The sequence below is a fragment of the Symphodus melops genome, assembly GCF_947650265.1.
Source record: "Symphodus melops genome assembly, chromosome: 1".
Taxonomy (NCBI): Eukaryota; Metazoa; Chordata; class Actinopteri; order Labriformes; family Labridae; genus Symphodus; species Symphodus melops.
Window position 1 is genome coordinate 49,804,916 of NC_136691.1, and position 26,686 is coordinate 49,831,601.

At 38.9% G+C, this 26,686-nt stretch overlaps 4 protein-coding genes across 6 annotated transcripts; 2 read left to right on the plus strand and 2 right to left on the minus strand.

Annotated features, from left to right (window-relative positions):
• Window positions 1–1,729: 1,729 nt before the first annotated feature.
• On the minus strand, window positions 1,730–10,988 carry znf366 (zinc finger protein 366). Of its 2 annotated transcripts, XM_079365136.1 has the most exons (7): window positions 10,850–10,988; window positions 7,058–8,098; window positions 6,802–6,969; window positions 6,158–6,308; window positions 5,410–5,601; window positions 3,418–3,592; window positions 1,730–3,336 (listed from the first exon to the last, which is right to left on the minus strand). In XM_079365136.1, exons 2-7 carry the CDS (start codon window positions 8,089–8,091, stop codon window positions 2,753–2,755), a joined length of 2,304 nt encoding a protein of 767 aa, XP_079221262.1. In that variant the 5' UTR covers window positions 8,092–8,098; window positions 10,850–10,988; the 3' UTR covers window positions 1,730–2,752. The 2 variants fall into 2 exon arrangements, with proteins under 2 accessions (XP_079221262.1, XP_079221261.1); XM_079365135.1 differs by having other exon boundaries at window positions 1,730–3,592.
• A 1,766-nt stretch (window positions 10,989–12,754) lies between these two features.
• Window positions 12,755–15,227, plus strand: LOC306838422 (isotocin-neurophysin IT 1-like). The gene is made up of 4 exons (XM_079366597.1): window positions 12,755–12,838; window positions 12,923–13,044; window positions 13,344–13,548; window positions 14,903–15,227. The coding sequence occupies exons 2-4, from the start codon at window positions 12,925–12,927 to the stop codon at window positions 15,043–15,045; spliced, it is 468 nt and encodes a 155-aa protein (XP_079222723.1). The 5' UTR covers window positions 12,755–12,838; window positions 12,923–12,924; the 3' UTR covers window positions 15,046–15,227.
• Window positions 15,228–16,538: 1,311 nt separating this feature from the next.
• On the plus strand, window positions 16,539–17,507 carry LOC306826032 (fatty acid-binding protein, liver-type-like). The gene is made up of 4 exons (XM_079347087.1): window positions 16,539–16,690; window positions 16,903–17,075; window positions 17,214–17,306; window positions 17,405–17,507. Exons 1-4 carry the CDS (start codon window positions 16,624–16,626, stop codon window positions 17,453–17,455), a joined length of 384 nt encoding a protein of 127 aa, XP_079203213.1. The 5' UTR covers window positions 16,539–16,623; the 3' UTR covers window positions 17,456–17,507.
• Window positions 17,508–18,357: 850 nt separating this feature from the next.
• smyd1b (SET and MYND domain containing 1b) lies at window positions 18,358–26,535 on the minus strand. 2 transcript variants are annotated; one of them, XM_079347073.1, is made up of 10 exons: window positions 26,253–26,535; window positions 25,195–25,371; window positions 24,782–24,995; window positions 23,328–23,458; window positions 23,046–23,084; window positions 21,907–22,102; window positions 20,719–20,811; window positions 20,440–20,603; window positions 20,181–20,349; window positions 18,358–18,662 (listed from the first exon to the last, which is right to left on the minus strand). In XM_079347073.1, the coding sequence occupies exons 1-10, from the start codon at window positions 26,372–26,374 to the stop codon at window positions 18,498–18,500; spliced, it is 1,470 nt and encodes a 489-aa protein (XP_079203199.1). In that variant the 5' UTR covers window positions 26,375–26,535; the 3' UTR covers window positions 18,358–18,497. The 2 variants fall into 2 exon arrangements, with proteins under 2 accessions (XP_079203199.1, XP_079203200.1); XM_079347074.1 differs by lacking the exon at window positions 23,046–23,084 and having other exon boundaries at window positions 26,253–26,534.
• Window positions 26,536–26,686: the final 151 nt, after the last annotated feature.

Genomic DNA, 26,686 nt, shown 5'->3' on the forward strand with positions numbered 1-26,686 from the left:
TGTTTCTCTTGATGTTATTCTTCTTTGGCTGATTAAAGTTGAATTTTTAGTTGTGTTGTACAATGTTATCATTTATTGTGAGTCTTTGTTTTTCTTTTAGAATCATATAATTGTCTCTATTGCTTGTTTAATTTAATTTTTGATTTTGTTTTAGTTTTGTTGTCTACATTTTAATTTTACACTATAATGTTTTAACAGGTGCTTGTGAAGCACCATAAAGTACATGGTGTGTTTTGTAAAAAAAATTGATTGAGAGAGATACCAGTTTACGATTGGTATACACAGACACAAGCAGCAGATCCAATGTGTGGTTACTCTCTGAGCTGGTGGTTGGGATTGAAACATGAAGGTGAGGAAAGGAAAAGAGAGGAGGATGTGAGAACTTCCTCAAACTGTTTGCAGTTTCGCCCTTTAGGACACGGTGGTCGTCAGTAGTAGAAAAAGAGAAGCTGCTGTTCTCCATTTTGTGTGACAAGAAATGACTCCCCGTTTACCTGAACTGGCACGATATAATGAAGTGTAATGTGAAAGCATACTAAAGAGAACTTGAAACCATTCAAACCGTGATAAACAATACCTTGAATAACCTTTTGCTGCATTACTTTAGAATAGTTATGAGATGGAAAAGGATGCTCTGTCTGTTTATGCAGCTCCTTTAAAAAGAAAAAAAAGTCTTCTTTCCTTTTTTCTGCACTGTTTCTGCTTTCAGAGGGGCTTCTGCAATGAGGAGAAACAATGCTTCATTTTGAATCACATAGACATATGAAGTCTTTGTCTGGGACACCCACTGTGTCCGTCACCGCTGTTTGATCACAACCTAAAAGAGAGAAGGGGAGAGGTGTTTTCTCTTCCTCTTCCTCCGCTTTGAAAGAGAAGCAGGAGGAGAAAGGCAAGCTTTTTGAAACACACAGCAATCATCCCCGGCTCAGTAAAAAAAAGTATTTGTCAGACAGAGAGGACTGAGATTTATTATCAGGGCTTATATTCTTCCAGATCAGTCATAGGATGATTGTGAGCTGTTGGAAAGCACAAAACACAGGTTTGTTTTCAGGGGTTTCAACTTTAATTTCTGTATTGATCATACTGAATGTTTACGGTTGACCACCATTCAGTTAATTCATTCTATAAAACTCCCACGTATCCCCAAAAAACTGAGCAATCAAAGGTAGATCAAATCCAGACTTCTTTGGGAAGGGGCAATGGCTTCTATAGGAGTCACATGAAGTGTGTGTGTGTGTGTGTGTGTGTGTGTGTGTGTGTGTGTGTGTGTGCGCGCGTGCACACATATTAATGAAAATTAGCCTTCATTTACCCTTTCCATCTCTATGAAACATATTACAGAATATGTTCCTTAACATTACAAACGACTTCATATTAACAAACAACTTTGGGTGTTTTTTTTGTTTTGATTTTCTTTTGTATTTGAAAAAGGAACAGAAGTAGAAACATTTAAATCTTCTTTGCTTTATTCTTTAAGGAATAAAAAAATATTCATGTTCAATGTCACAATTTAAAGAGCAAAAAAAAATGGAAATGTGCCACTGAAAAGCAAAGAGTGCTACTAGCAGCTTGCAACACGCCCAAAGAATTAATTTTAACACAAGCCCTGCTTCTGATAAGGCAATAAGCCAATCATAATTTAGGATGGCCAATCAGATTTCAAGGATTGCCCTCACATCCGTTGCCATCCAAAAGCACTAAGTATTGTTTTTAAAACTTAACAATAGAATTTAAACACAGTTTGCAGTTTATTTCATAGAGACACTGAATGGATATTGTACATCAAGATTGTCCAAGACTGTATCTGTAGAAACATTACACCCAATTCATTCTTCCTTTAAGTACAAAATTCCACCAACAATTGAACAAAAAATAATAAGAAAATCTCCCCAAAACATATACAACAGAGTCAAAAATAACACATTATTGATTTTGATCTGATACATTTACACAAAATACAAGGAACATTTAAAGAAAAATCAAACATTACATTTATTAGTCATTATCACAACATTATTTTAAAGGAAAAATACACGTTAAATATATTTTTTCAATTTTATGTACAAAAAATAATCTCTCACCGAACCTTTCCATCACTCAATGAACAGTGACGTATCAGTGAATATGAATGATATATTCTCACATGCAGAACGCTTCACAGCTTTGTATGTCAGTTATACTTATTTCTTCCTTAATTGACAATTATATGATCTGACTTTTCTTGTTGCAGTGCTGAGCTTAAACAGCAACTCATTTTTAATCAGTTAGATTCAGAAATTAAATAAAATGTTCCTGGTAAACTATTTAAAAGTTTATTTCAGACTAGTCGTCTAGTCAAAAGGCAAGATACCCTCAAAAAAGATTCCAAATTTTGCACTATATATTTAACACGCCAAGACAAAAGATCATAGAGGTTGCTAACGTTAGCAGTGCTAACCTTCAGTCCCCTTTGAAAGTTAACATCCACATTGTTATGCTGATAAAGCATTGCTTGGGTTGTGTGGTTATTTGCCAGTTTAATCTGACACAGCCTGCGTACTGTATCTCCATTTTCTTGATTATAATACATTCAAACGGCTACATGCTGCAAGATGCTACAGTAGTCAAGACAATTAGTCCGACTAACTTCTTCTAATTCATCGTCTGCATTCTATTATTATTTTTGCTCCTTCTTCTTCATTTGTCACAAATGTTGCTCACATGATTTCCCTATCTCTAACTGGCTTTGGTTCCTCTATTCCTCATGGTAGGTTTAGTCACAAATGCTATGAATCTCCTGTTCACTTTGCTCTTCCTGATCTAGCTCCTGGTGATCATCTAGCTCGGAATCCGAGTCAGAATCATTCAACTGCCTGCAGCCTGTCTCTTGGTCCTCTCCAAGTTCTGAGTGAGACTCGTAATCTAACTCAGATGTCTGTTCTGACTGAAAGAGGTGTTCCTGCTCACCTCTGGAGTCTACAGTCTGCTCCTCTGTCTCTGACTGCCTCTCATACGTCTCTTCTTCTAAACTATCCTGATACATTTGTCTCTGCTGCTCTTTTGGTCGTAGTTCAGCTGGAGACCCCTGTCCTCTCTCCTCTAGATCAGGGGTGTACTGCTCTTCTCCTGCCGGCTCATGGCGGTCCACCTCGGGGCTGTACGGACTCCTCCTGTACAAACTCTCCTCATCTTCCTCCTGACACGAGCTCCCAGGGACGCTCTCACCATCAGACTGCGAGAGTCGGAGGCTGGGGAGGCCCGAGGGCTTCTGGGACAGGTCAAATGGCTCCTCCTGGCTGAAGCGGGTAAGAAGGCCCATAGGAGTAGACAGGCAGTATCGTCCCCTTTGTCTGAATACTGAGGAGAAATATAATTCACAACAAGCAACTTTTGCAACAAATACGCATGCATTTAAGTAGAAAAAAAGTGCAATCTTACATCTTTCGTCAAGCCCTCTGTCCATGACTCCATGTTTAACCTTCATGTGTCTGGTGAGGTTTCCCTTCAGAGTGAACTTGCTCGGGCAGTAAAGGCATTTGAAAGGTTTGCTGTCTGAGTGGAGATGCATGTGGCCCATTAGGTTGTGCATCCTGTTGAACTCCTTCCCGCAAAGCTACAAGACAAGGGAGAGAGGTGTGTATGGTTGGTCACAGAGTGTACATAAGAGGTGGACATGTGACACAACCCATTGATTTGTGAAACAACAATTTGAAACTTTTAAATACGAGTTTATGGCCAGTTTTGTCTTGTTATGAAGCCAGAGGTGTTCTTTTTAGGACTTGAGTTTCTAGATCCAAAAGAATAGGTCCATTGACTCAAATTAGCCAATGAGACGCCAAGTGAACCCTAGTAGCCCCAAACTAAACCAAGTAGGGTTTTTACTTTGATCCATGTTACTGAGCTAGCTGAAACCAGCTGTGTATTTAGCAAAACTGTTGAAAGTAAATGTCCTAATCTTGTTTTATATGTTGTTTGGTCAAATAGTCATATTTCAGGGGATCCAAACCTGAAAGTAACGAGGGTACTACACGGTTTGCTTCCTTAATTCAGCAAAATGGCAGAAATTGGTGATACAGCCTAAACTTGCATGCAAGCATTGAGTGAATGTATTTATTTACTATCCTTGAATGGCTGCAGTAAAAACTATTTGAGGAAAGAGAAACAATAGGCTAAAACAATACACCTCTATTATTTTTCTTTGTGCGCCAAAACTCCTTTGGTCGACTTATTCAGAGAATGCAAGCTGTAAAGATACGCAATCATGAATGAATGTGAAGGCTTTGAGATAAACAAAGACACACACCCTTTCTCCTTCCTTCTATCCACATTTTTTCTCTTTTCCCCTTTGTCCCTCCCCCCTTTCCTCCTTGACACACACATGCACTCAAGAAAAACAGAGAGAGAAAGGAAGCAACATGGAGACAGGGCCAGGAGGAGAACAGGGAAGGGCTACTCCTGCGCTGTCCTTCCTCTGCATTCTTTTTTATTAGGGTGGTCCTTTCCTTCAGGAGGAGAGAGGGACTGTAAACTGTCCAAGAGGACCGTGAGAAAACAGGAAGCTCCCTCCAGCAGCAGAGAAAGCGAGATGAAATCTATTTGAGGGCCCTGTTCTCCGGGGAGGCAAGCGGGCCATTGTTAGAGAGGCAGTTTGTGTGGCGATATCCTTCCTATGGACGAGGAGGGTCCTATTGCCAAAAAGCCTCTCTGCTATCTGGTCATCGTCTGAGTCCTCGTACCAAACACCAAGGTCAACATAGACACTCCAACAGACTCCAATGTCAGCTAACAATACACAAGACAGGTAAAGCTCCATCAATAAACACAGATTAAAAGAAGCACTTTGCAATTCTCATTTGTTTGACTTTTTTTTCGGGTTGTTGGTTGATTGTTTTTCGCTGCACCAGTCCTAGATCAACAACTATTTAAGCCAGATATTCCCCTCTTTCTGGTGTCATTTAGGTTGTTGTGTCCAACAGTGGTAAAAGGGGAGGGGAAGTACATTAGCTGTCTTGATGGAAATGATATGAGGATCTTTTTTGGCTTCACTCAAATGAAGCTAATGCAAGAGGTACAGTATGTAAGCTAAACCTTGCATGCACACAGGAAGCAGCTATCCTGGCACGCTTTAAAGGTTTACTAATTGGTCAGATAACTGCCTTTAGTAAAGGAGAACAACACTTCCCTTGCCACTTGAACCCGTTTAAGATAAGTTTTGAAAGATATATAAGTTTTATGATGTAAGTGTGTCATGGTTAAGTTCGGTCAAGGAACGAAAGCTACATGGCTACGTTTAGGGAAACGCCAGAGCTACAGATAAAGATAAAACGTCATTTTTCCCTTTAGGACTGTTTCTACATTTAGCTCGGCCTAGAAACAAATGAGGATTAAAAACCATAACACAGGACAAAAATATCATAGATAATGACAAACCTTGCATTTATATGGCTTGATGTCGGAGTGGACGATCATGTGAGCCTTTAAGGTCTGTTTTTGGACGAAGCTCTTGAAGCACATGTGGCACTGATAGGCCCGTATATTGGTATGGATAAGAACATGACGCTTCATGTTGGCCAACAGGGTGAACTCACGACCACAAATGCGACACTTGTGCTCCTTCACACCCTGGAGAATGACAGAATGTGGAAGAAGAGGTGTGAGAAATGACAGTCAACAGACGAGTCTTTCTGCTGCTTAAAGTTTGGTTATTTTAAACATTTCAATGTTTATTTCAGGCAATGTGTTTCAAGTTATTTTAAGACGTCAACAATCTATTTGTTTGGTCAGTACAGTCATGTAAACACAAAGACTTTGGACAGTCTTCTGCAGGAAATTTAAATATATTAGTGTCAAACAGTTTTGAAGCAGATAGCTTTTCTATACCAACATTAAATAAATAGGAAACAAAAGATAATAATAAAGGGGTTAAAAATAACACCAGGAGCCAAAACTGAAGTGGAAATGCTTTGAAACAGCTGCCAAAACAACGTGTTGAGCTACTGCCCAAACTCTTTCACTTTCCAAAGTCTGCAAAAACAATAGAGTGACTCACATCAAATGACAGAACAATTAATAACTCTACTGGATGCAAAACATTCATTCTTCAGCTTCCAACGCTAGTAAATCTGACATTTAGAAATAATTCAGTTTATGCTGTATTTCATCTCTTATTGAAACCTACCTTGTGAGTGAGCGTGTGCTGTTTCAGGTGATGTGACTGGATAAACTCCATCCCACACTCGCTGCAGATGTACGGTCTGATGTCTTTGTGTTTCATCATGTGGTTCTGAAGCTGGCTCGGGTACTGGAAAGTCTTCTGGCACTCTGTGCACCTGCAGGATTAACATGCGTACAATAATAAATCTTTACAGAGAACTGAAATTAATAAACAGTTGTTCAATATTAAAGGAAAGATACTTGTGCATTTTTAAATAATACTGATAATAATGATAACATTGACAGCACCCTGGTGTCTGTTGGGTAAAACTGTTAGCTTAGCACATTGAAGTACAATACTAAAAGAGGGAAACTAGCTTATACAATAGATCTATCAGCACTTGTAAAGCTTTTCTCTGGACTATTTTTAGATTTTGTAACATGCCTGTTAATGAGCTTTACATTTTTTAGTAGCATCTTTTCTTTATGGTCTGACACAGCTGGGCTAGCACTTTTACTTAAAGCTTAATAAAGCTAACTTGCTGCTTACTACGCTTTATACTTAGCGTGTAGGCATCGTTGGTATCAATCTTCTTGTTTTACTCTTGACAAGAGAATAATTAAGGTTTCCCAAAAGCAATTGATATTTATAAGCATGCTTAAGCTCACCTGTACAGAGTGGGACCACGATGCACAGTAAGGTGCCTTTTCAGCTGTGCCAGTGTGGGGAAATCCAGACCACACTCCACACACACGTTCTCCTGACCTTTCTCGTGCTTAAGTTCATGGGCACGGAGCTCACTGGGGTATGCAAAACCTCTACCGCACACACTGCAGCTGAAACAGGGAGGTAAAATGAGTTGGTGAATAGGATAAAAAAATAACAAGGGAAAATAAAAAGCAAAAAAAAAAAACCTTGCTCTACCTGTATGGCTTTACATCACTGTGCTGCATCATATGTCTCTTCAGGTGGCTGGTCTGAGTGAAGGCCTTGTGACACACCTGGCACTTGTGTGGCCTCATGCCCTGGTGTGTGAGCAAATGTGTGTGAAGGTGGCTTAGTTGCTTAAACAGCTTCCCACACAGGTGGCATCCATGTGGTTTGATGCCATTGTGTCCCAGAATGTGCGTGACCAGGTTGTACTTTGAGGTGTAGGACTTCTCACACATGCGACACTTCCACCTCTTCTGATCTCCGCCCACATCAACGTAATAACTGTCATCCACGTGGACGTTAAGGCCAAGCTTTTCTGCACTTGTTGTCCCACTCCGGGGAGGTCCATCCCTGCTGCAATGCCTGCCACGTAGATCCTCTCTTGGGAAGAAAGATCCAGAGGAGAGGTGCATAACAGGACCAGGCATGAAGAAGGGGTAGGGGAGGAGGCGATGGTGGAGGGATGGGAAGTAGGGAGGGTGAAGGAGTAGAGGAGAAGGAGGCCAAACAGGGGAGGGACTGAGAGGTTCCTGTTTGACCTGCACTGGTAGATTCATGCCAGGTGACCTGTGATGGAGCTGCAGTCTGTTCAGCTCGATCATACCAGGGATGAGTTTTGGAGATGGGGTCGGAACAGAAAGAGGTGGGATGGAGAAGAGATTGTGGGAGAGGTCCACAGTCATCTTACTACAGCTTTCCTGCTGCTCCTCCTCCTCCTCTACCTCCTCTCCTCTCTTGAGGGATTCAGCTCCTTGGTCGTCCATTTTGAAAGGAGTTCTTTTGCGTTTTTGGGATCCTTCTTTTTGTGTATAACCGGGTCCAAGCATGGGAAAGAAAGCAGGCAGGTTGAACGTGCTGTAGGAGTCTCTGGTGGGTGACATGCTGGAGTATCTGGGAGGGGAGAATTTCGAGGGCTTAATGTAGAGCGGAGGAGGGCTCAGATAGAAACTGTGCTGAGAAGCTTGTCTTAGCTCGTCTCTGAGAGGAGGACTTCTTGGTGGGAAACTCAATCCTTCCTTTTCCATCTTCTCTCTGTGTTAAGAAAAGCACAACAGGTGGTTAAATGTCCACAGTTACTGAACACTGGTGGAAGAACTAATCAGAAGTGTAATTTACTTAAAGGACATTTCCACCAATTTTACATATGCAGGAGTGTTAACAGGTCACTGTGAAACCTAAACTGGAAATGAGGACAAACATGTGCACCTTTTACTTTGTATTATGTGTCTAAATAAAAAAAAATAACACAACCAAAAGTCTTACTGAGCTATTATCATTTTATTGCATTGTGGGAAATCTAAGAAAAATACATTGTATAAAATGTTGCAGAGAATTGTTTTATTCATTCTTTGTTCGTTTCTCCCTTTTTTCCTAAACATTTTAATGGCAAAGCAACATTGTTAAAGTATTACTATTTCATTTTAAATACAATTATTTCCCTTTTCTATCATTTTTGGTACCCCCTGTGGCAAAAGATATACCTCTTATCTCTGCTCATCATACTGTATGTGTGTCTTGTGTCTCTGCTTACTTGCAGAACCTCAGACACTGATGTCTTTAAAATAAAGCTTTTTGTGACATGAAACTGTTTCTCTGAGGCGTTCTCTTGTAGTCATGATACTGGATCCACATTTTCAGTACATATATTCTGTTATCGTCACTCTCAGTTTAGTGTTTAACCTGAAACCTTTCACTTCTTCCTTTCTCACACATCTTCTCCTCTCCTGAAATTAGGAAGTTATCTGAAATGTTCACCTCTACCTCCCGCACTCTTTTCACTTCTCTTTGTCTTTTTCTCTCTTCAAGCTCTGTTCATTTTTTTTTGTTAGTGCAGATAGCCAGGAAGAACTTCTCCTTTCTTCTTCACTGATTGTAACAAAGGGTTTTAATCAGCATCTCTCCGAGCAGCCTGAGTCTGAGTCATATAAACTACTGTAACTGAAAAGTGTGAAGTTGTGTTTGTTTATATGTCCTGAGAAATATAAATAATATCTTCATTTGTGCATACTTACGTGCAGATGATTGTAATGGGTGAAGAGATAATGAGATAGCAAGGGGAACTGTTGGACTTCTCTTCATGAAAATCGTGCTTTGCAGTGTTGTTCATATTGCTGTAAATAGTTCAGCACTTAGCAATGAGAAACTGATGTCCATTTCAATCTAATTCTGTAGTGTGACCGCAAGTTGCTTATAACTTGTTGTTGTTTTAACTTGTTTTAACTGTGCTTGCCTCTTCAGATGCATTAATTACTCTTTGCATGAATAATTACAAACGAAATGCACATTTACATGAATTAAAGTCATTAATTTACGTTCATTCTTATTTAACTTGCTGATTCATTTTTCAACCACTGTTTTCATTGTTTTGGACAGAAAATGTCAGAAATAGTGGAAAATGCCTTTACAATTTCTTTGACTTAAGATTAATGGTTCAATTCAATTACATTAAAAAAACTTTATTTGTCCCTTGGGGGCAATTAATTTCTAGTACTAATGCACTATTTGTCCAGTAACATCTGGACGTGAGGGGGCAGTTGGGTGGGAGGGACTGTATCTATTTCAATGTGCTAATTATTTGAAAAATGTTTACTTGTAGTGTTTGTCGGAAACAAATGCACAATGATGTTGCTATTTATAAAATGTAGGCGCTCATACTGTTAGGGCGGGGGAATAAGGGGTGGTAATGACAGGGGGGCACAGGTGAGGTGTTTCCAGAGAATTAAGCAGAGAATATTCTTTTTTGTTAGTTTTTAAAATACACAAGTGAAATAACATTTATAAGATATATAAAGAAAACACTGTCATATTTTGTTTTTGAAAATAATTAAATCAATTAGTGTAATTAGTTAAAGAACATGATCAGTGCAGATAGGGAGCACAAATACAGTAATTAGTATTGCTTCATGTGTTTGCACCCAGCATGGCGAGATGAATGTTCATAATTTTTTCATTCAGGTGGGAGGGCATGGTAAGGTTGGCCAGGATAGAAAAAGTATGACGACCACTACTTTAGGTTCACATCAGTAGGCAGCCAATTCTACAGAACCCGGATTAAGCAACATTTGGCTATCTTTGCTCTTTCTCTACTATTTTTTAATGAGCATAATAGTTCACTTTCTGACTCTCTAATTTGATGTGCCTGATATTGGACAAAACTGTGAACTCATTATCTGGAGATAGTTGAAAGATATAAAGGCTTGTAGCTGATTGACTGATGGGCAGGAAATCAGTTGAATGATATTTGCAACTATGTTGATTTGCATTTACAGACCTGCAGCATAATATGACAGCAACATCTCTGACATTTAAAAAGGGAGGAAGACTGTGGACAACAAAGATAAAGATGATAACGCAAAGATCATCAAACTTCCCAATCTATTGATAGGATTTCTTTAATTTATTGTTTACATAAAATTAGTGCAACAAAATCTACAAAAACAGTGACTATCCCTTCATAAACAATATTATTAGTAAACAATGGAAGCATACTTTTTTTAACACTACTTTTGGGTGACTTAACCATGAGATGCATGCTGACACTTTCAATGTTTCCATTGGCTCCTGCATATAATCCTGTTCTTTAAGCATCACTCTCACTTAAGGTTTACGGAGCAGAGACCCCAGCCTCTACTTTGCCCCGCCATGCATTCCAAACAATCCATTAAAACCAAGCCCCTCCTCACATGCCAGTCAGTGCCATGTAAGCGTGTATTAGTGTGAGGCTGCAGCCAAGTCCATGTGTGTGTGTGTGTGTGTGTGTGTGTGTGTGTGAGAGCAACTTACCAGCTGAGTGTACTGGAGTGTGTTTCTGTGATGCTGTGGCTGAAGTGCCGCTGCCGCTGCTGCTGCTATTGCTGTTGTACCTGCGTTTTCTCCCTCCTGCTCGAGCTGCAACTCTCCTGACAATGAGCCGCCCGTCCGCGGATAGCATTTGAAGTGACTTAAGAAAGAGAACAGGAACAATCACTTTGTTCTCATTTTTCAGATGAGTACCTTCGGAGAGAAGGAAGGAAGGGAGGGGAGAGGAAGTCAACAAGCCTAGTGCCTTCCTGCAGAAAAATAAGGAAACACTAGATAGACATCTCCATTTCTCGATGAAATAGGGATTTGCAAAGCATTTAGATGAACATGGGGAAACAAAGATCTGATGTTGGACAAGAAAACAATGCAGTTTGAATGTGTAGCTGCTGTGAAGTGTAATGCAGTGATGGAAGATGATCACATCCTGTCTTTTTGTCTTTAAAAACATAAACAAAATACATGTAAAGAAAAGCACATTTAACCTTTAAATGTATATATACATATATTTATATATTCACACTTAGTAGCACAAAAAGAACTTGCTTTGAGTTTGAATCAGAGTTAGAATCAGCTTTCTTGGTCAGGTATGTTTACCACACAAGGAATTTAACTTTGGTAGACTGTGCTCTCTCTGTACAATGTCAACATTAAATATTAACAATTAACTAAACAATATAAACAAGTAATTGTTAGTGTAGGTACGTGTTTGAGCAGATAAAGTGTCTGTGCATCGTGTTAGTCACGCAGGGCATGTGCAACATTACATAAAAAAATACTTGTATAACGTTGCAGAAAAACCTGCAACAGAATGTACTTCTGCAAAACATTTGAAGTTTCAAGTAGCTTTTACATCAAAGTTGTGTTTTCAACCTTCAGCAAAGCATCACAGGACAAACACCGTTACAAACAGCCACTAGGAGGCAAGAGAGCATTCTGTTTAGTCTTATCAGTCTGGTTTACAACAGTCAGACAGCTGCGTGTCTTCTAACATTGACTTCACCTCTGTTTTAAGATCTAAATAAACCCTGCCACGTCTCAATGTCCCACTCTTCTCTGTCTTGGCACAGAAGTTTCACGGTGATAACATTGTGTTTTAATTGAGTGAGGTGACAGTTAGCGGGTCAGGGGGAAGCTGCAGTAATTGAGCTCATATCATTGAAACAGTGAGACTCTCTTTCATGGGCTGTGGAAGATCATTAACCAAGTTAATTTGCCCATAACACCAATCAACCTACGACCTGGACAATGTGTGTGTCAATTCCTGCCAGGAATTAATGACTTTATCATTAGATAGGAACATGTGTGCATCTTTTTGACAACAGTAGTTTTTTTATTTTCAAGCATCCGGTCCAACGACAAACTCTTTGAACAACCTCGCAAGCCAAGATGGCGGCAGTGAAGGCCCAAGTTTAAAGATGGACTTCTTTTGCTTCTGTTTTTACAGCCCCCTTTCCTTTTTTCACCCCGTTTCCTTCTTTCCTATATTACATGTTGACTTGTTTTGTTTTATTATTTAAATTTTGTATTAAAAAAAAGATTTAAACTCAAGCACAGAAAGCCCAGTATGTCTTCAAGTAAATCAGAGTTGTACCACACTCACATCCCCTCGTTTTTATAGATTAATCTCATCTGCTGATTCACTTCTTGACCTCTCTGACTTCTCCGTCATCTCGTACATGCACGGTCACGCAGCACAAGCCTGTCTTTAATAATTCTCTATAGTAAGAAGCCAATCAGGCCACAGAACCGCCTAACCCTTTGACCTGCCCAGCGGTCAACTTCATCTCAAAGAGGTGACACAAACTAAAAAAGATTCATTAGGAATCGCTAAGTGGCTTTTTGGTTTCAGTGTCACTCTCTTAAGAAGCTCTGGAGGTATATAAGTCCTGACATAGTCAGAAAAGACCAAGGAAGAAACAGGAGTGCCGAAAATCAAACACTTAAACTCGTCTCTACATCAAGTGCCAACAAGTGAGTCTGAACATCTAACTTTGAACGTTATCTTTGTTCGTATGCTTGGTCGCTAACACATTTTTGTTTCCACTCTCTCTGCAGAAATGACTGGAGCCGCTGTGTCTGTGTGCCTACTTTTCCTTCTGTCTGTTTGTTCAGCATGTTACATCTCAAACTGTCCTATCGGGGGAAAGAGGTCCATCATGGACGCACCACAGCGCAAGGTGAGCTGCTTTAATCACCATTTTAACATCAAGCACCTATGTGAAGGGTTACGCTTAGGTTTGCTCGTTTTATTTTCACTACGAGTGTTGGATACATGTCAAAACTTACCCTTGAAAATAGTTTCTTTTTTTATCTCACTAATTACAGAAAATGAATTTAGTTAATTGTGAAACTCATGTAAAAAAAGGGACTTAAATCAGACAGTCAATTCGTAAAGTTGAAGAAAAACAGGCAAAAACTCTGTACAAACATTACAATGAAAACAAAAGTGATTACAACCAACCGATTCCTTCTTTAGTGCATGGCTTGTGGCCCTGGAGACAGGGGCCGCTGTTTCGGCCCCAGTATCTGCTGCGGGGAGGGCCTCGGCTGCTTGCTGGGATCCCCAGAAACAGCTCACTGTGTGGAAGAGAACTACTTGCTCACCCCTTGCCAGGCAGGAGGGAGACCCTGTGGATCTGAGGGAGGACGTTGCGCTGCCTCAGGAGTCTGCTGTGACGCAGGTCAGATATTAAGCTGTGGCCGAAGAAATATTCAGATCTTTTATTTTCGGCAAAGTAGCAATACCGCTTAGTTAAAATCCACCCTTTGAATTAATGACCTTCAAAACTTTACTTAAAGCTCCAGTGAGGAGTTTTTAGCCAGTTATGAAGAACAGTAAAATGTTTACTGATGTATATGACCTGTAAGACAATGAGCAGCGAGGTTGATGATGTCTTTATAGTCATTTTAATGCTGCTGCTTCCAAGGAGGTATCAGAGAAAGTGACTTAATGTTTACACCTTACGTGGCAAAGATTCACAATGACGGATACATTTCACTTTAAAAAGACAGCATGGGATGTTCTTCCAACAGCTTAACACACTCAGGGCAAGATCAGCAAAGGGATGAAGAGTTAGACTTTGTCCACAGGGGAGTGCCAAAAGCAACAAAACCAAAAGTTCCTAATCAGAGCTTTAGGTAAAAGAATAGAAGTATTAGAAGCAGCGTCGTTCTAGTTGACTGAAGTTTAGCTGATTCTAATTAGTGCTGAGTAATTTAATATATTCTATAGTAATAAATCAATCTATATAACACACATTAAATAAAAGTAAATGTACAATATTGACCTCTGAAAAGTTACTGTGCAGGAAGGCAGTAGCGTCAAAGAAGTACAGCAGTAGATCTGAATGGAACTTCAGTTCTATACTTGACTTGAAAAGAAACTTTCCTTCACTATGGGACAGTTTAATGTGTTATTTTGTATGATATAATATTTTACAATATCTACTTACTATCTGTGACAAGCTTAGATTTTGCAAGCTGCCTATGTGGCATGAGAATATTGGTTTTCATACAAACTCCTGAAGTTGTCTAGCAGATTCTTTATTCTCTGTATCGATGAATAAAGGCCTATTTTAAAATGCAAAATCAAAAACTGTCAAATAGTTAATACTTTTTATAATAATTGCAGAGGAAAATGTAAAAAAAAAAGTTCATAATAGTGTTGTGAAACTGAACCACTTAGTCTTACATATTTATGATCTGCAGTGGTTTCTGGCATTTCTAATAACAACGTAGAAATAATCAGTCTTCTCTCTTGATAATTTTATTTTTGTAGAGAAAAAATGAATATTAATTAATACATTTGTAACCAGCCATAAACTCCTCACAGCAGCTTAAAATAGCAGCATGTATTTTGGCACTTGAGTTCTGCCACATTAGTCACTGTGACCTTTGATTTCATCATTCACCCTCCTGCTTATGTTTTGAGACACTAAACCTGACGTGTTATAAAGTGTTAGGTTGCAATAACAACAATCATGGTATTATCTTTAGCGCCTTCCTTACTTCTTTTTTTTCTTCTCTCTGCCACAGACAACTGCTCTACTGACCAATCCTGCCTCGTGGACGAGGAGGGAGACGACCAAGCCAGCCAATTCGAAGGCAGCGACCCCGGTGACATCATCCTCAGGCTGCTGCATCTGGCCGGTCACACTTCACATCGAGTCCACCAATGAGCTGCTTCTGACTCCACGACCTCTTGGGAAACAAGGAATGGGACATGTAGTTGTAATGTAGTAAAGTAAAGTTCTTCTGTAGAGTTCCTTTCTTGATATATTTTTATGTATAAAAATAGGGATGGAGTCCTGACATTGGTCATCCAGATATTTGCATGTTGAAATAAAATTTTGGAAGATTAGCAAGTGTTGTTTTTAGTTTTATTTCAAGAGCCAACCTTAGAACACATTCACAAACTTTGTTGAAAACCTTTTACTACAAGTCAGCATTAAGCTTATCAGACTACAACGTTACTCTACCTGTAATCTACAAAGCACGCCTACAACTTTATCTCACTTCAAAGAATCTTCTTGTCTGTGTGTGTGTGTGTGTGTGTGTGTGTGTGTGTGTGTGTGTGTGTGTGTGTGTCTAAGTCTCACTGACACAATATAACTGATGCAACACCTTTAGTACTTATCTTGTACAGTAGTCACCTTTGAACCATTTTGCAGTGACCTAATTGTTCAGATTTAGATAAAAAAAGAAAACCGGTCACATTTCACACACATTTAATCTCTGAAAGACTGACAACAGATGATTTGACCATGTGCTTGATTGAATTATCTTGTCTTCTTTTAAGACGATCTGTAGAGACTCAGGAAGCTTACCTTGAAGAGCCACATAACCTGAGTAAAGTACACATCTTTGGAAATGAAGAGTAAAGTTCACACTGTGGAGCAGACGGAGAACTCCTGCATGGTTTTATCTAGTTTTTAAAAAACAAAACGCACATAATTGTCCATGTTTACTGACAAATTGAAACCAAAATTAGAATTTGTAACACAGGATAACTGTGAAAAATATCATGGAAAATGTGGTGGAATATTTAATTTAGAACTGAAATTCACTGTAAAGTCTTCAAACTTGTTTTTCGTGCACAAATCCATGCTTTTCACACAGAAATCTGACATTTACTTTCTGGTTTAAGAAGACATAGAAATGCACGTTCTCATGTGGCTTGATTAGTTACAGGAACTTTAAAAAGTACAGAAAAAGAACAAGTCAAAGCCTGCACAAGGGAAGTAGTGAGAGAGTTAACTAAATGCTGAACAAAATGGTGAGAGGCAGAGACAAGAAAGGAGAAAAAAGGAACTGAAAATTGAAAAATTGAAAGGACAGAAGAAAAGGGGAAGACTGAGCATCGAGAAAGCAGCAAACAGAAACCAGACTGCAAACTTTTGTCCAATGAGCTGCTCTTTTCCTCTTTTTCGTGTGTGATTAAGCAATGTCATCATATGTTCATCTTCCTTCAAATAAAAAACGACTACAGAGATCGTAGGAAACACTCTTGGGCATGAGCAACAAGTGACAGATTCTGAACACAGTCACAGGAGGGTTATAGTGTCGGCTTCCTGAACCGCTTTTATCTCTGAGTGTTTTTATCTATACTGCTGGATCATCTGTGAGCTGGGCTGGATAAAGAGGGCGGGATCTGCCTTTAATTGGAGACACCTTGAGTTAATGATTGCAGCGCTGGAGTAAGAGAATATAAAACTGACTGACAGCTACTTCTAGCTTTACCTTCTCTGTCTATCACCATGTCTTTCTCTGGAAAATACCAGCTGGAGTCACAGGAGAACTTTGAGCCTTTCATGAAGGCCATTGGTGAGATTACTGCCTTCTTTATTCCACCTCCTTTCTGCTATTAATTTAGAAAGTCCTCCGTTAGATTAAGTGCTTGAAATTATTTCCTTTTTATCCATAAAGAGTTGTCACAGTTTTGAATGCTTAATATTCAACTCCTTAAAGCCTTTGAATAAAAGTAACACAAACTATTTGAGATGAACTCACAACCTGCTGCATGTGCTTGTTCTCAGGTCTCCCTGATGATCTCATCCAGAAAGGCAAAGACATCAAAAGCATCTCTGAGATTGAGGAGACTGGTGATAACTTCAAAGTGACGATCACAACTGGCCCAAAGGTGCTTGTCAACTCCTTCACCATCGGACAGGAGACTGAAATTGAGACCATCACTGGGGAGAAGGTCAAGGTGAGTAATGAGGTTAAATTACAGGCTTAATGTCACTAATTCAGAATTTGAAAACTTGTATTCTTCAATCCATATGCACATCATATCCCACTGCACACCTGTCCAAAACTTAAACTTTTTGTTTTGCTCCTTCTTGAGGCGGTTGTACTGCGTGATGGCAAAAAACTGAAGGCCTCCCTAAAGGGCATGGAGTCGGTCACGGAAATGGTGGATAACAACACAATTATCAATGTGAGTGTGTTTAGACAAACTTTTATTTTTTTTTTTAAATGAAATGCTTGGATTCTCTATTCTTTGTCGTCTCTAACTTTAATTTCTTTTCCTTTCAGACTATGACTCTTGGTAGTATTGTTTACAAGAGGACGCTCAAACGCATGTAAACGTCGGCACATGAAATAAATTGTTAAAAAAAAATTCTGCATTGTCTTAGTTTCTTTGGACCAAACTTAATTTTTAAACTAAATCATTGTAGGTGACTATTACCCACTGGAATAGACTGTGTGTAGCTGGCCTTATTGTGGAGTGAGTGATCTAACAGGCTAAAGGTTATCTTCCTCCTGACTGCAGGGAATCGCACCCAACTGGGGGAGGGTAATTTGACCCAGTAACAATTGGTTATAGAAATAAACTTGGTTCAAATTTAAACAAAATCAACCTGGGTTGAAGGTGTACAAAGTAGGACTTAATTGCTCACTGTTGCTTTAAAGGATCACTGTTGACTGAATTTTAAGGGGCAGGGGCATCACATCTGACTCAGTTCAATGCTGAATCTGTATCCTGGAATAAATGGGAGTGGTGTAGGAACACCACTGAGAAGAAGGGGGAAGCAAATTGGAATCATGACTGCTCCGGGTAGATATGTTCTTACTGTCACGCAGTGATTTACTCCTTAAGCACTCGTTCACAAAATGAAATGGCGTGGGAAAAAAAGATAACCTTAATAGCAAATTAAAATTTGAAATTACAATTAATCTAAACTTTCCCAGCATTACTTGCACATTTTAATTACAGCTGTAAAACCCATGTTGGCATATCTCAATATGGTTAAACAATATATGCACTTCTCTTGTACACAAGTATTCAATGAACAATAGTTTAGTTAGTCACAGATAATGTACAAAATATATACAGTAAACCTCAATGATGGGAGATGATTTGACTAATCGTCTACAATCCATGAAACTGCAGAGAGTACATCCAAGTATTGATGTAATGAGCATTTGGTCAAGAAGTGCTTGCATTGAACATTTAAAAAAAAAAATTACTAATTGAAGAATAAACATGACGTGAAATGTTTTTAATGAAAAGTAAAACTACAAAAGTGTTACAGAAAATTATTTAATTAACTGTAGATCCACACAACACTCCACTCTTTAACAATGGGAGGGTTTGCTCAATGTTTCGTTGTCTGCAGTCCTGTGATTATTTCCTCCGGTGGAACATATTCTTAATTCCCTCCTCCACAGACTGTGGTTCGTGCATCATGGCCATTGGTTTGTTCTTCAGAGCGGCCTCTCTCATACTGTGGTAAACGTATTCATTCTCTTTGAACATCTTTAGCTCCATCTCTGTCTGCATACGCATAGCCTGTGGGGGGAAAAACACAGAGAAAGCATTAGCACTGTTCTCACAGTAGAACATAGAGCAGCACAGGCCTGTGACTGACAGTTTTGTGTGTTACTTGAGGTACTTGCTTTCGAGACTGTGTATAAAAATAAGATGGTAATCTACCAATAATGGCTTTAGAAATGCGAATAAAAACAAATTAATTTAAATATGTTGCCCCTTGTCAGCTCACCTTAAAAAATGTATATTCTAATAAAGATGACCAAGTAGAGAGCTCTAAACCCACACTAATTAATGGTGCAGTGAAAGTACTGTAGATATGACCAAAGCTGTTAAAGACTCCTATTTTAACCTTCATTTTACCTGGAACTCCAATTGAGATTAAACATTACAAATATTACAAGAGAGCTTGCCGAGGTATCTGCTATACAAGACCACAAGCGCATTAAGAAAATTAACAGATTTCGCAACTAATTCAAATAAACAGCAGCCTTTCAAGAAAAGCAACCCCATAGCTCTGTCTCCACATTCTTACTCTTCATACAATTTGTTAACGCATATGACTGTCTAATCTTAACTTTTTGAGAGTTATGCATGCACAAGGTGATTTTAGGAAAAATGTGTATAACATTTAACTCAAGGTGTCTCCAAAAAAGGGTTTGGAAAACAGTGATCTGTTAAAGCTCGGGGTAGAGGGAAAAGGGACACATTAAAGGTGTCTGTTTCATGGTGTCCAAGCCATAAAAAAAAAATAAAGGATACTGTTGGGAGAAACCATTTATCAACACTGAAAGAAAACATTTGGTTCTTGAGTAGCTAATTATCAGAATCAGTTTTATTGGCCAGGTATGTTTAACACAAGGATATTAACTACAGTAGACTGTGCTCTCTGTGTGCAGATGTAAACATTAAATAACAATCAAATAAAAATATAAACTAGGCATTAAAGACTAATATGTACAAGATTAAATAAGATCATAATGCAGTGGTGAGTAGTGCAAACGTATGATGACGTTAACTTGAGGATATATGTAACAACTCTGTTTTTCTGCTTTTGGCAGCCTGTTTTAAGGTGCTTGGCAGGTCAAGGTTAGTGTGTTTTTAAAGCCCCTTTTACTGAAAACAGCAGCCTGTTTGTGGAAATAATGGCGCAGTGAGAGATATGTGAGCAACAGAAGCAGTAAATCTGCAGGTCAGATAGGACAACAAGTCAGAGATCACTACGGAGTTCATAAAAGCAAATAGTGATCATTCTTGTTGTATACCCCAGACTTTGTCAAAGAGTTATATGGTATGGTACATTGGTATTGCTTTATGTAAAACAATATTGATTGAGGCAGATTTGACATTAATTAATTTGTAATTAAAAATTGAATCAATTTAATTGCATCCAAAAAATTTTAAAAAAGCCTCTGCTGCATATGACACCAAACTACAACTTAAAACGGCTCCAAAAGAGTTATTTAGCAAATACTCTGAAAGATTAGCCACTTCCAATCGCAAAGTTTTATGATCATTTTGAGTGCACAGGGTGTTTACCTCCAGGTCCTTGGTAATGGGATGTGTTGGGCCGTGAGTGACCATGAGAATGCCGTAGGCCCTGCAGATCATCGCGTGGCCGACCTCGATCTCCCCGGCCTGCCAGTGAGTCACTCCTGCTCGCATTGCAGCCATACCCAGGGCAGCATTGTTTGGGTTGTACAATTTCCTGCCAGGTGCCAAAATTGTCTTCTTTTAATTATTTGCATTGAACAGGAGATGATGTTTAAAATGTTGGAAAAGAAAGTTCACTACTCACATGTACCCCTCAACCATTTTACGGGAGTATTCGGATGCATCATTAAAGTACTGAAGGTACGCTTGCACTTCACTTAAGGTGCTCCAAATCCTCAGGAGGTAGATGTGAGTGTCAGCCAAAATAGGCTCTGTTTTCTCAATGCACTCCTTACAATATTTTACCACCTGAAGACAAACAAACAAGGACATAAAGACATGGTCAGAAAAAAGAAAAACAAAACAAAAAACATTCTTCATAGAGTTTTTTTCAATTGATGTTATAGGAAATTTGATACAACACCTTATGGTAGTCACCACTTAGCCGAACCTCTTCCATCTTGGCCATTGTTTCAAAGCAGAGGTCTGTCGCCTCCTTCACCTGTTCCTCTGAGGGCTGAATAAATGAAGATAAAAAGAAAGAGATTACATTGATGTCAGCAAATCATTTCATTGTTTGAATGAGCACACACTGACAATAAAATAAATCTTTTAACATGTTGTATCTGATTAATGCTACAGGAGATTTTCCTGGATTGTTTAAGACATCACAGTTTAGCATTTAATTAATCCATAAAACTGAGTGCTTGGTTTTTACTTTATATTAAAGTTGGGATTTGGTGGCCTCTAGTGGCGAGCCTGAATATTAAAGCTAAATGATTTACTCACATTATTACCAAAAGCACATTATGAATTCCTTATTTATTTTCTGCCATTAGCAGAAAACGTATTCTTAAATAAGTCACACAAGCCTGCAGAAGAGCTCCTGATGACACATGAAGGGTTTTTGTGTTCATAACAAAAACATGGAGTTAATTATACAAGCTTAAAACACATATATTATTTTCTAATACAGCCAAATTAATCAAATCAATCAGGTTTGTTAAATGTGACCAATTTAAATAGAACTACAACATAATGGGATGAACTAACTGGACATTTTTAATGCTAATAGTGCCTGACCTTTGTTATTTATAACCTCTGACACACCTCGACACACAATTGACTATCACGCACACATGAAGTAACCTTTGCCTTGAAATAAGTGTGGTGTCCTGTGTTTTAAAGATTAAGGTAATGTCAAGGCGTATCATTCAAGGCCGGTGTCCTTCTTGAACTGAACTGTGAATATTCACAACTTGGTGTAGAAGCAGATACAGAATAGGCAAGATTATAGATTCTGGTTTATAGATTAAAAAAGTATAGTTTACAGAAAATAAAGTTGTTTATAGTTTAAGTTTGAGTTAATGTTCTTTTCTTGTTATTTTTCAAATGTTGGGTGAATATACAAAGTTATGAAGTTGAATTCATGGGAGTTAAGATTTGCTTAAAATAGTCCCTGTGGCTCTGCTTCTCATGTTTCCTGTCACTCCTTATCATATACGTTGCCAGGAGTTAGAGAAGAGACCTGGTTGCCTCTGTGCAGAATGAAACAGATCTCTTCATGAAAGGCGAGCTTATTTAAATTGAACATAGATGAACATGCACAAACCTTGACCCCCTCCACTTCCCTCCCTCCCATCTTCAGGTCATCTTTGGTTCGGTTTTTGCAGTGCTCACACGTGCAGTCAAAGAAATATTGGGTTTTCAGCAGCCTTTTCCTCTCCTCTGACAAATTCAAGTAGTCCACGTACGACACTGTCAGCTCCTCTCCCTCTGAGATTTTACCGAGAGAACGCAGCTCGATCCTGAGGGGGAGAAGCAGAGTATAAGTCAGGCAACTCGTGTATTTCAGTTACAGATGAAACCCAGGTCCTCCTTGAGTTCACTCAATCCAGGTGAAGAATTGAATGAGTGAATATTAATAAACATCTGAGGGTACATTTCACAGCTAAGCGTACATTCATTGAACTACTTGTCGATGTACAACTCCTAAGTATACAGTAATATAATTATCGGCACATGTTAAATTAAGACAAGCAGAACTTTTCATACCAGACTGAATCCTTTGAAGTATTATTTATTTTGTTTTGTTGTGAATTTTGCCATCGGGGTAACTACATTCTCTTACAACATATCGGCAAAACAAAGTGCAAAAGAAGTGTGAATGATAAAGTTAAATCATAGTGAATGGCTTGAATATTAAATGATTATATTTATTATGTATATTCTACTTAAAAAATGTCAATATCAAAATGGAAAAGATGTGCATTTTTCCGTTATTTAGCATGGTGTTTTTTTTGTGGTGTTAGAGGTGGACCTCAGTTGTTTGATCACAGCAGTCTGTGTTTGCACGATGGCCAGACACACTGTGATACACACACAAAGTGACAAAATCAGCAGCACACACGAGTAACACTTTGTGTGGACACGACAAACAGTTAGAAAAGGACGTGAAGTTGATAAGTAGGTGGAGAAATAGGCAGTGAGACACCTGTATACTAGCCTTTAGTAGCCTAATTCCAAAAAGCTGAGTCAAGGTTAGAGCAAAGATCTGCATGTGTTGATGTGAAAACTGAGTCACATCACGGCGACAGTGCAAACTACACAGCACGACTTACGCAGGCTTTTTTTTTTTTTAAATAGATGGAGTTTGATGGAGGATGGGGGTTATATAAAAGATGTAATGTAATTGTTTGAACGGTGCTTTGATAAAGAACGGTCAAAAAGGCTCAGGATGAGGTGACGCACCTCTGTTGAGAATGAAACATAGTATTCACAGCCGATTGGCTGAAAGACAAACAAGAAGCAGTTTTACATCAAATGCGACCTAACGGACGAAAATACACAAACACAATACACAGCAGGACCTCAAGTCACACATACCCACAATTACTGAAACCCCTTTGCATTTTAGATTTTACATGAAGTTAAAGTTTTTTTGTTTTTTTTTACATTAACATTTTGAAAGCACAAACACCATAAATAGTAATTTCCTACAACTTAAGAGGCACTTTGTATTATTTCACTTACTTGCCGTGGTTGAGGATCACAGTGCAGTTTGGCCAGCAGTCATGATTCACGAGACACAGATTTGGGAAAAGACCGACACCAACTGCTTGAAGCCCTCTCTGGTCACTCACAGAGAAACCGTTACAGTTCACCTGGTAGAAAGAGAGGATTCATGTGAACACAAAGCCGTTTAAATTAAAAGCCACAGTAGGCTACATTGTTTTATCAGGATTTCAAATAAAACACGATTTTGATCAAAGCGTGTTACATGTAAATTTTTTCAAATATTTCGAGAACATTTCAGGACAAGTTGCTCCTGAAGTCTTGCTGAGCTGCCTGTTCCTGTACGCCCCTCACAGCATGACACTTGCACTGTTGGATGGGAGGAGGTTCTCACAAGGTAGGATGTGACATAAAAGGATCATGTGGACATAGCAGACAAAGCTACAGAGTCTGATGCTATGTTGTCAATTTTTGCATTTGCATCGATGCCATATGTAATTGGACATATTCACAGTGTAAACACAAACCAGTATGAACTTCATTACATGCAAGAAGAACACAGTGGCTGTTCACTGGTTGCATGATATCAACGCTATCAAATGTTACTAAGAAACTGGCAGGACAAACTCTGGATACAGTCAGGGCGTTAGCTGTTAGCAAACAAACGTGCAGCCACTCCCAAAAGGAAAAGGGACATTTCTCTCCTGCCACAGTGCAGCACACACCTGTTGCTCATTTGTGAACTTTTTTTTCTGGGATGTATATTGAATAGAGCAGCTGAGTGAAACAGACAGATTGCAGTGACAAATGTTTGCATGCATGTTTATTGTGTCGTTTGATAGGAGGGACTTAGTAGAGGGGTAATGACGTAGCGGGGGGAAGATTTTAGGAGAGTATTTTGGTTTGGAAGCCCTTTTTCTTTTGTGCTGCATTATCTCCTCTAATTTCTTTCAGGGGTCAAATGACACAAATAAGGCAACATAAAAGAGACTGAAGGTAGCTGTGCCTTTATTAAACTGGTTAATAGTTCCCGCTTTTTACTCAAGTCACAATTTAAAAAAGAGGAAGCATATTGTTCCGTTTTTGGTACATGCCCTGTCTTGGTTTTTGTTACCGTGGTATTTAAACATTAGTTTTTCCTCTTAAATGTTCTCTTACAGCCTTTTGGTCAAACAGTTAAAAATAGGAAATCTGTGACAAGAGGAAGGGACCTTGCTTTGAAAGGCATTGCCATTTACCAGTGATTGTTACTCTCTGTCAGCTGTTGATGGTTTTAAAAAGAAATACATTTGATTTTAACAGGTTTGCTATGAGGACTTTTAAAATTAGTTTCAGTATCTGGAAGGCTAGATTGTCTGAGTCGGAGGAGAAGGACAATCTTTTTCATAAAGCCTCTGATTATACATTTTATGAGCGATGATAGCAACATGAAAAAAATAAAAACATTTAATGGATAAAATGTATAAACGCACCACTCCAAAAAGATGTGAGATGTCGTCGATTGTGTGCTGCTTGCTCGCACGGGGCCAGTAGTCGAGGAAGTTGTGGATATCCACTTTGAAATCCTTCAACTCATCCTCCTGCATGTCAGCGATGTGGTCCTCCAGCTCGTCTATTGTGGTCAGCTGCATGTCAGACACCACGCTCCCCTCCTTATCCAGGCGCCACATGATACGGGACACCAAACTGACCACAACAAAAAGATCAAGAAAATGTGATCCTGGGACACAATCAAATCTGACACAAGTTCTCTTGGGACTATTTCAGTGGACTGGTTAACAGTGACTGACAGATTCACTTGGCATTCATGTTTTCTTGGTGTTAAAATTAAAATAGTTTTGAACCGTCCAGTTTAGGCGTTGGACTGAAGAAAACTGCCACTTACCGGATGTTTTCGTTTGGTATTTTTCCAAACGCTTTGATGGAAGAACATTCAAGCTTGTGTTCAGCCCAGCCAGCACGCTGGCAGGTTCGGTCACAATAATGAGCAAACTTGCACTGTCCGCACCTCTGCAGCTTGTCCTGTCTGCGGAAACAGCTGTGGCAGATACGCTCTGCTAGACTGCAGAAGAAGAGAAGACACAGTATAGGCAAAGATGTTATGATCTCCATATTAGTAATACAGACACAAAGTGACAATAAAGTCAAAGTATAAGTATCTCAACAGCCAAATGCTCTGATATAGTAAGTCATCCAGCTCCTGACATTTTAGTTTTACCACTTTACACACAATCAGTCTGATGAGCATGACAATTTATCATTTGATTATTTGATCGTGACATATTGTCGTTAAACAGTCAACTATTTCAACATAGGATCCCACAGTCTTCTTTAAGGATGTGAAGTCATTCCAAGAAATCTATAGTAACATGACTTTGTGATCAGATTATTTGGTAACTTTATAAATACTCCTGAAATGACTCAAATGATCAATAATTGTAAGATAGAGGAGGTTTGATTAAACATTCATTTAAATCTACCTATAAATAACGTTATTGTTATGTAGTCTTTTCTTCATGTTAACTAGCTCTAACTGAGTTACAGTTTTGTTTCACCTCCCACTGAGTCTGCTGGATGACTCCAAATGTCCAAATCAAAAGGTAACTAAGCTCGAATGTGGATGTATGTTAGCTGTAGTCTTATTATAGGTAATGAGTTGTTTTGTATTAAAATATGGCTGAATGTTGGTCAGATCTCAGTAGTGAATGCCTTTTCTTTTTTTCATCCATCAGGAAGTGGTAAAAAAATGTCATTAATTGTCCCACTTTTTAAACCTGAACAGCAGCACGTTAAAAAAGCATTAGAGTTTAAAAATGAGTGTGGCATCAGGGGTAAATGGCTGTAATATGGTGATAGCCTCCAAACAAGCTAAACTTAAAATGCTTTAGATAGTTTATAAATCAAAGACAAAGCTGAAAGTTTTTTTTTATTTTTTTACTGTACCTGTCAAACACAACAGCTGCGATACTGGGCTCAGTAAAGATGACATCTCCGGCCCAGAACTCCTTGGTAGCCTTCAGACCTCTCCCCTTTCCAGGTGAGTCGAATATTGCCACGTTCTCCATGGTTCAGAAGCTGCTCTGGTTCCTCAGAAGGTGGGGAAGAGTGAGATGAGAGACGAGTGTTTCTGTGGTAGAGAGAAGCTAAATACAGAGTTACGGTAGTTGAGGAACTTGTGGACTAATCTGTGCCCTTTGTGCTCTTCAATGACAACTGCACATTCCACACCCAAAGTACTGAAATAGCGCTGCACCTCTTGAACTGTACCAAGGGATACAGAAAAAGGGGTAGTTGTGAGTCATCTCATGCCTCCTGACAAATAAAATCATGTACTAATATATTTGTCAAATAAACCTCCAACTTTGTTTAAAATAAAT